At 36.0% G+C, this 13,248-nt stretch overlaps 1 protein-coding gene across 2 annotated transcripts in view; it reads right to left on the bottom strand.

Moving 5' to 3' along the window:
• Positions 1-427: 427 nt before the first annotated feature.
• The window catches only part of neurl1aa (neuralized E3 ubiquitin protein ligase 1Aa), a 70,220-nt gene continuing 57,399 nt past the window's right edge, over positions 428-13,248 (bottom strand). For both annotated transcript variants that reach the window (XM_058792311.1, XM_058792317.1), the window contains exons 5-6: positions 4,960-5,109; positions 428-4,875 (exon numbers count right to left, since the gene is read on the bottom strand). In XM_058792311.1, the coding sequence (XP_058648294.1) occupies positions 4,634-4,875; positions 4,960-5,109 (392 nt within the window). In that variant the 3' untranslated portion in view covers positions 428-4,633. The remainder of the gene's footprint in view (positions 4,876-4,959; positions 5,110-13,248) is intronic.

Here is a 13,248-nt window from a genome sequence, read left to right as displayed (position 1 = left end):
ATAGTGTGTTCACAGTGGGTTGTCGCCCTGGTTGGTCTCAGAAACCCCTAACTATGAGGGGAGATCTTCATCCTCCTCTTCTCAGCTCCAGAGCACAGCATCAAAGACACCTTTCATCCTTCATCTGCACACCTCTGATCTCAGGCATGTCAAGTGCTCCTGTTAATCCACCTTGAATGTCTGATTCAGGGTCAGGTTGCCATCACGGTTCATACTGTATATTTTCAGACTTAATTTTGAATTGATTCATGGTCAGATGCGGTGAGTTATAGATCACTTCATATAGGAGGTGCATTTGAAGCATTTGTCACTTTTAAATTGTGGGTATTGTGTAATAGAGGTGTAAAATGAAACACACTTGAAGCGCAATTGTGTCATAAATATTTAAATTTGAACAAAGAAGGCACAGAATAGACACACCACCTGCTGAAACACATCTGCAAAGTTTATTGACAGTCATCTTTGACTCAGACAAAACAAAGCTTCATAAACTGATCACAGACTTTAAGAAGAAAACAAATCTGAACATGGGTTTGAGTCAAAAACTGAATGCCACAATAAGCTGAGACATTTCTCGTGACTACATCACTACTGACCTCATGGACTCTATGAATCAGTGATTCAATTAACACAGCCCTTGAATGAACCCTGGGAAAGAGGAATCATACCTTTTTTGATTCAATATTAGTTTGGTCCCACTGTTCACCAATGGGTAATGAGTGAACGAAACACACTGGAAACAACAAATACTAGGATAAAGAAAAGCAATTCCAATCATTTTTTAAAACATGTATATATAATAAGATAAAAAAGCTTCTGGTTTTATCACCATTGAAAAAATATTCAGATTTTATCAACATTGAAATTGAAATTATTTAAGGTTGGGGTGATCATTTATGCAATCCCTGATCCCATTTGTGGTTACTTCACAAAACATCATTTTATTTTTTTTCCTGAAACAAACAAAATTATTGGCCAGTGTGCGAATATGGCTGTTTTCGTTAGGCCTCTATCTAGAGCTTTGATTAAAAATAACTCCAAAACAGGAAAGCTAAATAAGGTAAATAACATTTACCACAGAATCTGCAACACACTTCAGATTCAACACATCGTACTCTACACGCGGTACATAAATAAAGTACATTACAGGGTCGACAACAATCAAAAGTGAATCCAACTGTGGTGCATCGGTAAGGACTATGTCCTCTGAAGGTCCTCAGAAAAACAAGGTGGAGTAGCGAGAATGTAAAATAAATAATCCCATTCTATAGCAATTTCATTACAAGCATTTAAATGATAGAAATGCGGGGTAAGATTAGTAGACTTATTCAAACAGAATTCATTTCATTTTGTCCAAATATCAACAGAAAGACGATGTCAAAAACTGTTAACATTTTTCAAAACAAACTACAATCAAATTTTATAAAGTGACAGAAACGCAAAGATTGCCCTTATATTACGCCCTAAATTGTGCAAAAGACATAAAATACAAAACTGGGGTGAAAAGAAAAATACATTTGGGGGAATAGCGATTCTTTTAAAGTGACGGAAATTTTTTTTTTTAAAAAGTGCAAAGTTTGTTAGATGAAAAACTTTGTCAATTTGCTGTTTTTAAAAAGGTTTGTGAAGTTTTTCAAAAATCTTTCAAACGAACGCTCTAAACAGAAATATTGGGCCTTTAGGGCATTTTCAGAACTGTATGAACTTTTAGCAAGTTCAGTTCAGTAAAATTTCACCATAAATAGACACCTCAGAAGAAAATACGTTGCCAATGAAATCATAAAACACCTGATATCAAAGGGAGTGTACATAATCTTTAGTTCATCTTGCTCCCAATAAAAAGCTGGTTATGATTGTTTACTGCGAAGCCCCTGATTGGTGTACTGCTCATAGCTTGTTGGGTACAAGAAAACCAGCACAAAATTCAAGAAAGATACTTCCGTATAAACCACAGAGGACTGACAAGCAAACTATACAATCATAATTTCGGTCCAATAATTCAAAAAAAAGGAAAAATAATAATAATAATAATAAAAACAAAGCGCTATAGCAACACCTCAGATACAGCTATGCTAATAGGTTCTTCTAATGAACATAAATTAACATTCAAAAGTGAATCACCACTTCAAACAATAGAGTAAAACTCTTAACAGAATATCCTGTCAAGACTGACAGGACATTTTCTCGACATGGTGTTAGCATTGCCTGAAGGAGAGCTGGCTAATACTAATAGCAGCATGAATTTAAGCGCCAGTCATCACGATTGCTTTACATAAGCTAACTGGCTAGTTATGAACAATATTAGCCCGCAGTCCATTGTAGTTCACTGATATTACTCTTGAGCTGCTTTAAGATCCACACGCACACAAATGCACATCGTTGTGTACTCTTTTGCTTGTTTGCCATAAATATTCAAATGTGATCTGGATTTCTGAAAAATATTGATTATGGATTGTGTGGGATATTGAAGTGACGTTTATAGGGGATCTAGAACCAACAATCAAACCTGCTCCTGCTATCCGCTGACCTGAATGCAAATGATCTGTCACATCAAGATGAATAAGACAACTGATCTCATGAAAACATGGTCACGTCACATTTCAAGATTTTTCAAGATTATAAAGACAATGGAAAAAAAGCAAATTTAAGCATATTTCCCACACATAAGAATGTTTTGCTTTAAATTTTTATGGTGATTTTCATTATAGATTGTCATGATTGTATCTGCTTAAATTAAAGGTACTATACATACTCTAAATACAAACAATAAATACAATTTTGACTATATACCATTATTATTATTATTATTATTTTTCAGTGTGCAGACTATGCACTGCAATGGACATTTTAATTTTTTTTTTTTTAATAAAGAGGGAATATTTGCTTAATTGTCGTAAATACTGTAAATGCAAATGTTAAATATTTCATTGTCTTGAAATCAAAATGCAATTTCCTATTTCTTTCTTGACATGTTTTGTGACATCCATCTATGCATTTCACCTCTACAATATAAAACTGTATTAACTTCAATCTCTCAGTGAGATAAGGGATGGAGTTCACTTTCAATGGTACAGCAGCAGGACTTTCTATGTTGTCCTTAAATTACCTTGAGAAGCTGTCTGGATGCAGTTGTAAAGCTTCAAAAGAGAAGTCTGCTGTCAAATGCTACTTTTACCATGAATTTGGCTTTGGGGGTCAGTCAGAAAGAAATTGATCATCTTTCTGACCCTGCTTTTTTCGTTCTCAATGCCAGCAGGAACACTGAGCCGGCCTGTTTCCCAAACATATTCCATTTTAATCAATTTGCTATTTTATCAGTGGCCTGCGCTCGCTATTATCCCCATACACACCAATTTTGGCCTACAGAAACTGTTGGCAGTGGGGGGCTGGGAGAAATATGGATTAACTGGGCAAATCAAATATCCTCTCACCACAAATTACTCTTTCATTGGTTAATGCCTCAAGGCTGTTTTCCTTCTTCCTAGATTTCGCTCTCCATGGTAACATTTCAATTGCTTTTGCAGAAAACCCAGAGTGTGTGTGTTCCAATCGACAGTCGAGAACAAGTTCACAGTAAATCAAGGTTTGATTAGGCCAACATGTTTTAGGGTCGTGAGATGAGGTGCTCTATTTAACCGCACTTCTCTGTGGCGATTACATTTCCCAGCGCCATTGGATCAATTGAGATATCCAATATTAATGTTCTTTAAATGAGTTGTTATGTAACTGAATATACGTGTATCTGCCACATGACTAACTGGTTAATCATTCCTGTGTATTGTTTTAACAAATTATATCTCTTTATTTCCACCACAATGTCCTGCTTGTTGAACGCACGCATAAGCAAAATTATAGCAGATCATTAGCTGACTTCACCTGCTACCTACCAAAGCTTCATATTACATTACGAAACACATGATCAAATAGTCATCAATGCACAAAGACCTCCAGATCAACTCACTTTATAGCATGTAATATGGGCAAGCTGTCGGTTACACAACTAGCATGAAATGGTGAGGTATGAAAAGCGCTGTACCTTTATATATGTCTTTCTGCCTCTGTCTCAGCCCAGCACAGACAAAAATTGTGAAACACTGAGACATTTTTGTATGAATTTCAATGGTAAAAGTGCCTTAGCTGGTCTGACTAGAGAGGACAGCAGAGGGAAAAAATAATAGACTGTAATATGACTATTGAATATGATTCCAGCTTTAAAGGATATGCAGCTATGCTATGAATGAGAGTCTATTATGGCTCACGGAGAAGGTAGAAGAAATGGGAGATGTGCAACCTTGAATATCTCCTGTGTCACCTGAAATGTCCTGAATTCAATGAGATACTGTCTATGATTTGTCTTACGTCAGTTGAAAAGCCAGATGCTTCTAAAAAGCAGCAACATCACTGGTTACCATAGCAACAGAGACTTGAGCATGAAATACAAAAGACCTTTGTGAATGGATGCCTGAGCCTCGAAGGTTCAAAGGTTCAAAAGTCATCGCCATGGGAAAGGAGACCCATGCAGTGCCAGAGCGAGTCCCTGAACTGTGACACCAACCCTCTCTTGAAACAGAGATCTATTAGAGATCCTTAATGGCCCTTATGAGACGTGGGTTTGGGGGGTGAGGGGGCTCCCCTAAGTGCTCCGGTAGGTCTTTATAATGTCTTTGATAGCTCTCCTACAGATAGGACAGCTAGCGTTGGCCATTTTTTTGAGGCGAAGGCCACAGGTGTAGCAGAGACACATGTGTCCGCAGGCGTAGATGACCGTGTCCACTGTGTTTTCATAGCAGATAGAACACTCGTCCTGCCATGAGCCTGAGGCAGATGGGAAAGTGGGAGATTTGGGGAGACTGACGGGCGAGTTGGGTGTTGTTCCTGTGACAGGAAAAAAAATTGATTACCATTCACTCATTTATAATTGGCGCAGTTATGAAATACAGTTTGTCTGAACATACAGACCTTCAGTGGAACTGCAGAAGGCAGCAGAACAGCCACGTTCATTGAGACTGGACTCTGGGCTTCCACCGCACAGGCCTGAGGGTGAGAGGGGCGAGGCAGAGGGCGAGCCAGGGCTGGATGGGTCACGAGCATCACCCAAGAAAGTGGAGCCTGAAAATGCACACAGTATGTAAACAAGTGAGATTTTTAATGTGAATCAGTTCCTTTCAGTTCTACTAATAATGGATTCTGTACACAAGAAAAATGTATGTTATTATAAATAATGCTAAATAACTGTATGTAATTGGTTCACAGGGTCAAACTTTTGACCACGATTGTAATGGTACAAACATTCCAATGCAACACTGTATACTTTAAGTATACTACTATGTCCCTATTTATTAATTTGTATATATTTTGTTATATGAATATCTGAACATACAAAACATCAAAAGGAAGAACAGGGTATCTGCTTGCAAACAAAAATATTTTATTCTAGCTTCATGCATTCTTTTTTTAAACACTTGAATGTGGGTAAGTTTCATAAATAAAAAATAAAGAAATGAACAACATTTTGAACAAAAAGCTGAAAAAGGACTATGAATTGGATTCAGAAGTATACTTTTGACCTGTGAGACCATGCTTCCCTTACGGAAAATAAGTTTATTCAAGTGTGCTATTATTCTTTTAAACTTAAAACAGGAAAGTACACTTTTAGTCTAAAAGTCTTTTACTTCTCAGAAATGGGCTTTATGTACTTCTTAGAAATATACTTGACTTATACTTAAAAACTCTAAATATATTTGAGCTATACTTGTGCTCCTAGAATCCATGTTTTCATTGTTATATGGTAGGGGGCGCTAGTACACATCTTCTTTACAGAATTTCCAAAAAAAAACAAAACAAAAAAAAAGTGAAGAAACCAAAACAACAGATGCTTCCACACCATCATCAGACATAAAACAGCATAAAAACTGTGTAACATTATGGAATAATATGTCGACCAATGAAGAGGTACTGATTATCATTCTGAATCCAATTCATAGTCCTTTTTCAGCTTTTTGTTCAAAATGTTGTTCATTTCTTTATTTTTTATTTATGAAACTTACCCACATTCAAGTGTTTAAAAAAAGAATGCATGAAGCTAGAATAAAATATTTTTGTTTGCAAGCAGATACCCTGTTCTTCCTTTTGATGTTTTGTATGTTCAGATATTCATATAACAAAATATATACAAATTAATAAATAGGGACATAGTAGTATACTTAAAGTATGATGTAAAGTTTACTTAAAGAAAACTTACGAGTATACTAAACTAGTAGTTTACTGAGACTATACTTCAAAGTATACTAAAAATGCTACTACAAGTATTTAATTAGTAAACTATCAGTATACCTATAAGTGCACTTTTAGTATAGTTGCAGTACAAGCTAAAAAACTTTGATTTAAAACTAGTTGTGCACTCAAAGTTTACTACTGGTATACTTAAAGGTATATTTTGTATACTAGAAAGTGGGCCAATTTAGTCCCAATGAGTATTGAAATAGTACACTTACAAGTATACTACTAGTACACTGATATTTGTATACTTACTACAAAAAGTATACTTAAAAATATACTTGAACTTTACTTAAGTATACTTAATAAAATAAACTTGAAGCATACTACTATTTGTTAAGGGTTTCTGAGTCTCAGATATTGTGTAAAGCCAATCATATCAGAGATTGCTGTAAAACATTTTGCCTGTTTTTTGTGTAATATACATCAGATGGTCAGTGAACACTGAGAACTTCAAAATGATCATTCAAGTAGCTGTAGCCTTCAAAAAAGCTGTGTCACCCTCTTCGCAGAACTACATAGAACATAATATATAATGGCACAGGTGCTGCATTTGTGAATGTTATGGGGGTGTTTGTTTCACTAATCTCAGCACATTGTTCTGGCTGCAGGAGCTTAGGGTGGAATCTGCATCTGACACCTTTAAAGACCATTCTGGCCTGAGATTCGTTAACAGACACTCAGGCAACCAAATGTGGAAGCAATCAGTAAATTCAGCCTATTTACTGATTGGTTGCTCATATAACAACATGTAGTGAAAAATACATATTCAATTTTGAACTAAACAGTACTTTAATATAAGGAAAAAATGTTGATAAAGATTGTTTTGTTACAAATATGGTCTATATGACCAATTATTAAAGGGGTGGGGGTCTGTTCAAGTTCTAATAGAATTGTTAATGGAACCATTAGGGAAGTCATTAATTGGAATTTGAACTGGACTCATTAATTTCCTCAGTCATTCTTGAGACATGGGACAAAACATGTCCAGAAATTGTAACTACTATTAGGTTTAAAAATAAAAAAATATTTTCAATTGTAAATCCCTGCTGAAAAAAAACAATAGAACCCTGCCCAAAACACAATAGAAAATGTAATGGTTTTAATTGTTACAATAGGAATTGTATTGGTTTTAATGGAAACTGTAATGGTGTCTACTGGTATGTGATGGATGCTATTGGTGGGATGTTAAATCCTATTGCAAAAATGCCCAAAACACACTACAAAAAGGAATTATGTAATGGTTTTACTGGAAAAAGCTAATGGTTTATAATGGTATTTTAATGGTTTCTATTGGGCTTCTATTGTTTTTTTTTTAGCAGGGATGTTATGGGGATTAATAATAGAATGTATTTAACACAATTATCCCTTTTTTAATTTAATTTTATCATTATTATGTGAAATCTATGACACTTATTGTCTTCTCACTACATCTAAACAGAGAAGGGTTCAATCATTCATATGCTATAAAATGGATAAAAATGTTTTTTAATGATGAAAAAGACCTTGTCTTATGAAAAGCAACACTTAATAATATCTCATATCAAAGCAAGGTTGTTTTTCGGTGACACATGCATGTTTCATAAGGTTTCAAAGTTGTGTCCCCACTTTTTGTCAACGCCGTCAGACATTCAATGTAATAAAATCAGAGAATATCAGGGGCAGCTGTCACGCTAAAGGACCCCCTTGCCACAGTCCTCCATTGCAGAGTACATCACTGTCAGACAGGCTCTGGTCAGTTTTATAGTTTTAGAATATTTTAAATCCTAATGTTAATATTTCCTGTGTCACAAACATGATATGTCAAAAACTTATTTGAAATATTTAGATAATTTTATTCTCCCGAAGCAGGTTCCATTAGCATCTAGTATCAACAGAAAAAAACAAAATGACTGCTACATGAACTCCATTTGATTTGTGAAAGAAATGCCCAATTTGTCAACACCGTCAGATGTCACCACCGTCAGATTTTGTGTTCCAATGATATATCAAAATACTTAAATGTGACTCTTGAATAAAAGCTTTATGAACAATAACATACTCATTGTTTGTTGTGTTTGTTTTAGTACTTTTTCTAGTACTTCATTTTAGGTTTTCATCACCACCGTCAGATGTGTCAACTCCGTCAGTTCTGTCACCTCCGTTAGAGGAACATTTTGATAATATTTCATTATGATATTTTATATTTGTTGTGGAATTGTTGGTCACATGTGAAAGTGTAATCTGTCTGCTAACACGAGAATGTGTTTTGAAATGTTAAAAACATCTTGAATGATAAAGATTAAGTTTAAATTATATTACACAGTCCAAGGTAAAAAGCGCATTTTGTTAAAAAAAAAAAGAAAAAAGTTGGGAGGTTGTATCAAAGCATAGCTCAGTAGCTTAGTACATACACGATACATAAATGTAGTTTCATTTGTCTGAAAACAAAGTTGTTGTTTTTTTTTTTAAATTTTGCACCCTGTTTTATCCCGCTTCTCAAGAATGACTGTCCTAATAATTTCCAACCCTAATAAGGGCCATGCTAAGATTTCTGGGCCTTTTAATAGGGGTGTGCGATATATATCGTCTGCGATAATATCGTAATTGTTGTTTTGACAATGTGCAATTTTACATTATTGAGTATTTTGCAAAAATCAAACAAAACACCCACGGAGTGCACGCATACTAACTTTATAGTGCACGTGCGCATTTAGAGTGTGTTATTTCACTGCATGATTCAGTCTATTAAAATGCATTAAGAATGATAACAAAATTCAAGATATGGGGCAGAAAATGTATATATATATATATATATATATATATATATATATATATATCATTTCATATAGTTAAAATCACATGAAGAGTGACATTTTTTCTCAAAAAATAGACATGATTACAAATGTGATATTGATTTTATACAACTGTTCAAAAAACAATAATTTAATATTAAGAGACTTACGTTTTAGACACCATATTGCCTGTTTTTGCTCTATTTGCCAACAAAAAATAATTCCAAACAGCTACAGGACTGTTTTACGTCTCTGAGCAACATGACGGTGTTTCGTTCCTGAATTAATCAACCGTTTAAATGATTCCGTTCAGTCGTAATGACTCACTTGTTAACAGTGACTTGCTGCCACCTATTGGCGGTTTTAATTTCACATTTAAAGTATCTTTTCATTTTTTAAATTTCAAATATCAGTGTTCAGTGTTTTGTTTAAATGATCAAAACATTATGCATTTGTAACTGCAGGTTAAAGCACTCCATGTCCCTGTGAGCTGCATTAAACAGTGTGAAAATACATCTAAATGCCACTTCAGATGCAAGTTCTGCAAAGATTAATTTTGTTGATACTGGTTTCATTTGTTTGGTAACAGCCTAAATGTCTTATTATTCTAATTGACTGATTATATGCAACAATTTGACTCAAAAGATATGCACACATTTAGAAAAAATGGCTTTATTAAAGGTAAAATTGCTCATTAAAGGTAAAAATCAATTTAAACTTCTATGAAAAGATTAATTTCTATCACTGATGTGAACTGACCACACAGAATATGAAGAATATCAAAAACTGCAGCTGTCCATGGTAGTCAGATATCAGCACAACACACTCTGCAAAATATAGTCTAATTATCGTTATCGACAAAATCCCCGAAAATATCGCTCACCCCTACGTTTTAATGTAGTCTGTAGAGCTGAGACTGAATTAAATTGAACTGACCTCATTTCTAGTTTACTGGATCTTCTGATATATGTGTGTGTAAATGAGAGGGAAAATTGGCTGAACTGAAACTAACCTGACCTAAAACTCATGAATAAATGATCCTCTCAGGTTAGTCTATATGTGTGTGTAGTGTGCATTTACTCTAGATGAGGTCTATGACAATATTAGATGGGAGTCAGTGGGATTCCCCAAGGTCTTGTTTTAGGTCCGTGAGTGGTTTGATTTAGTGGTGTGTGTTCTTTGCTCACATGTGTGCATACAGTATGTTAGTCCTACAGCGTGATCCTTTATTAAGATGGAGACAGGGTGAGGGGTTATATATGGGGTGGGGTCCACTGAGCGTGATCCTTTGTGAGTCTGACATGCCATTCCCCCTTCTTGTCATTCCACACATAAACATATCATAAATCCCCTTCTCTAGGCCTCAGCAACTGGCCCTGGATCACAAGAACCAGGCCTCTTCAAGAGCATCTCTACTAGATTAACAGGAACACATGAACAGCTGAGTCTCTCTAACCTCCACCCGTAGAGGGAGAGACTTCAAATAACCTATTAGAGAAAGTCAGGCCTCCGTAAAGCCTTTTGTCATGCGTAAAATGAGCACTATGTGCAAACATGGCAGAAAGGCTTTTCTGTATTTCAAATACCAAAGGGGTACTGACTACACCAGCTTGCATGGTATAAACAGTAATATATTGTGCATCTGTCTGTTTATGCTTAAGTAAAGGTGTGAGCTGCATGTCTTCGCATATGTCCTACATTAGGGCCCTCAAACTGAAATTACTGGTGGCTACTAGTGGCAGTGCACTGCATTCAGTGTATAAGCGATTCGGTACAGAAAATTGGATAGTACTTACAGTAAGTAAATATCACACTTATTCAGTTTCAAATATTCACACTAATTGAACAAGTGAACGTTGACACTGATTTCAGAACAAGTATATTTCATATGTACAGTCTCTGTCTTTACACCAATCATATAGTCTCTGTTACCATGACTGTTAGCTCTTACTGACGTCATGGGGGAAAAACATGCTTTCAGTAATCAATTACTGTAGCTAGCAGATACCTGCAATAAACTGCAGATAAACTGGGAATGGAGAGAGTCAAGAAGGAAGTGTTTGTATTGTGTCTATTACATGCATGTGTTTGTGCATTTCATTTATTACAACTAGATTTAATTAAAGTAGTTGCAGGGCAATAAAATCTAACCAACAGTCACTGTATGCATACCAACAGTCAATATTTGAATTGCGATTCAGTCTTCTTCCTTGGATTTATTTCCATTCTGAATCTTTATTACACAGATCTCTGGAATACTTGATTCTCCTGATCAATCGTGGCATCAATCATGGATTCTCCTGATCAACCATTGTCTATGGCAACACAGTTACATCTTTCACATCTTTAGTATCATTATCCTGTCTTTTCTTTTTCTAGTTATTTTGCGAATCAAAACGGTAATCGACTGACAGATTAGTAATAATATATTGATCTATACTGTTATATTAATTATCTTCATTTATCTAGAACCAAAACCTAAAGCCTAAGCTTACATAAAACAATTATTTTGCAGTACTGCAAGCTCTGGTATTTCTTTCAGGTTTTCTCATTTTTCATGTCTTCCCGTTACTGCTGAATGAGCACAATGAGACCATTTTCAAACAAGTAAATTGTTATTACAATGACGTTTTGAACCTTGAATCTTGAAAGAACAAAAACATTATGCTAAGAGGGGAAATAGGAATGAGAAATAGAGAGAAGAGATGTAAACGAGAGAAATGTTCTCAAATGAATGTTCTCAAATGAAGTGTGAATCGCCCACTCTCCTCTTCACTTTCTCATTTCCTTTCCTTCACCGCATGCTAATGAGATGGGGTGAGTGCGTTGGTGGAGGGAGGGGAATGTGCTTCCAGTGACACAGACATCTTGGAGAGTGCATACAAAGCTAACAGAGGTCAGAGACCACCCACACAAACTCCTGTTATACTTCCTGTTTTTAGCTGTGTATGTTTTTGTGTGCACATACTTTGAGTTCAAACTTTATTGGGAGTGTGTCAGTCGCAGGTGCGTGGGTGAGACCTGGAGCACTGTCTGGTGTTCTGAAAGGTTACTGGAGTGCGCTTGTATTTGTGGTATCAACAAAATTCAAGTGATTAAAATCAAATGAACAAAGCTTTGAAATTAATCTGTTGATATCAACAATAGCAACAGCACAAGTTTGGTAAAGTTCTTTACAAACTTTGTATATCTTAGGGGTTATATCTTCCTCTCCACTGAAATAAAAGCATTTTTGAGGGCCTTAAACATGCTCCAAAACTCATTAAACTTTGCACATGTATCGGATGTGGTGAAAATTTACAGTACATCTGGGTTTCAAAATAAGGAAGCTGTTGCAACTCAGGAATGCAATGTCCAATCGGCCCTAAACTTTACAGATTTCATTAGAGTCCAGAAGACATGCCAATATTCAGTGACAGTAATAGCGCCACCTGCTGGCAACAGGAAATGGCATGTTTTACACTGTAATGCACTCCCTGCAACATATTAAAATATGCCATCAAGTCCCAAACATGCTATAAACATGCTAAACCATGCTAGAAACACTTAGCTAAGTGTTAAAGCATGCTACTATGCCATAAAACCAGGAGTTGTTGTAACTAGTGTTGCCAGTCGGTACCGAAATTTTAAAACGTCCATTTCCGCTAACATTTGAGCGCTGTTGGGTGGATTCTTGAACACTGCCGATTGGCCAGTGTGTCAAAAGATATGACTGTGATTGGCTACAATGTTCATCGCTTCACGCTCTTCACCGAGCGCTCACACAGAAGCACACGGGAGAGTTTGCAAGCAGGTGTCTGTCAGCGGATCCATCTATGTGCATATATATTAGGCATCTGCTGATAGATGTGGATTTCAAACGCTCCTGTGTGCTTCTGTGTGAGTGCTTGGTGAAGAGCGTGAAGTGATGATCATAGCAGCCAATTACAGTCATATCTGTTGAGCATGTGAACACAATGGCCAATCAGCGGTGTTTAAGAATCTGCTCAACAGTGCTCAAATGTTAGCGGGAAATGGAGGTTTTTAAAATATTAGTTCCAACTGATTCCGAAGTCTGTACTTTTGACAACACTAGTTGTAACTCAAAGACACAATGTCCAATCTGCCCCAAAGTCAGTCCTGACCTGAACACATCTAAAAAGTAGCTCCAGAGTGCACCCTGGACGATGGGGCGGGGCGACAAATTAAGTTGGTGTGA

Source organism: Onychostoma macrolepis, chromosome 01 (assembly GCF_012432095.1).
Source record: "Onychostoma macrolepis isolate SWU-2019 chromosome 01, ASM1243209v1, whole genome shotgun sequence".
Lineage (NCBI taxonomy): Eukaryota > Metazoa > Chordata > Actinopteri > Cypriniformes > Cyprinidae > Onychostoma > Onychostoma macrolepis.
Note: the sequence above shows the minus strand (reverse complement) of the source record. Positions and strands in the feature narration are given on the sequence as shown.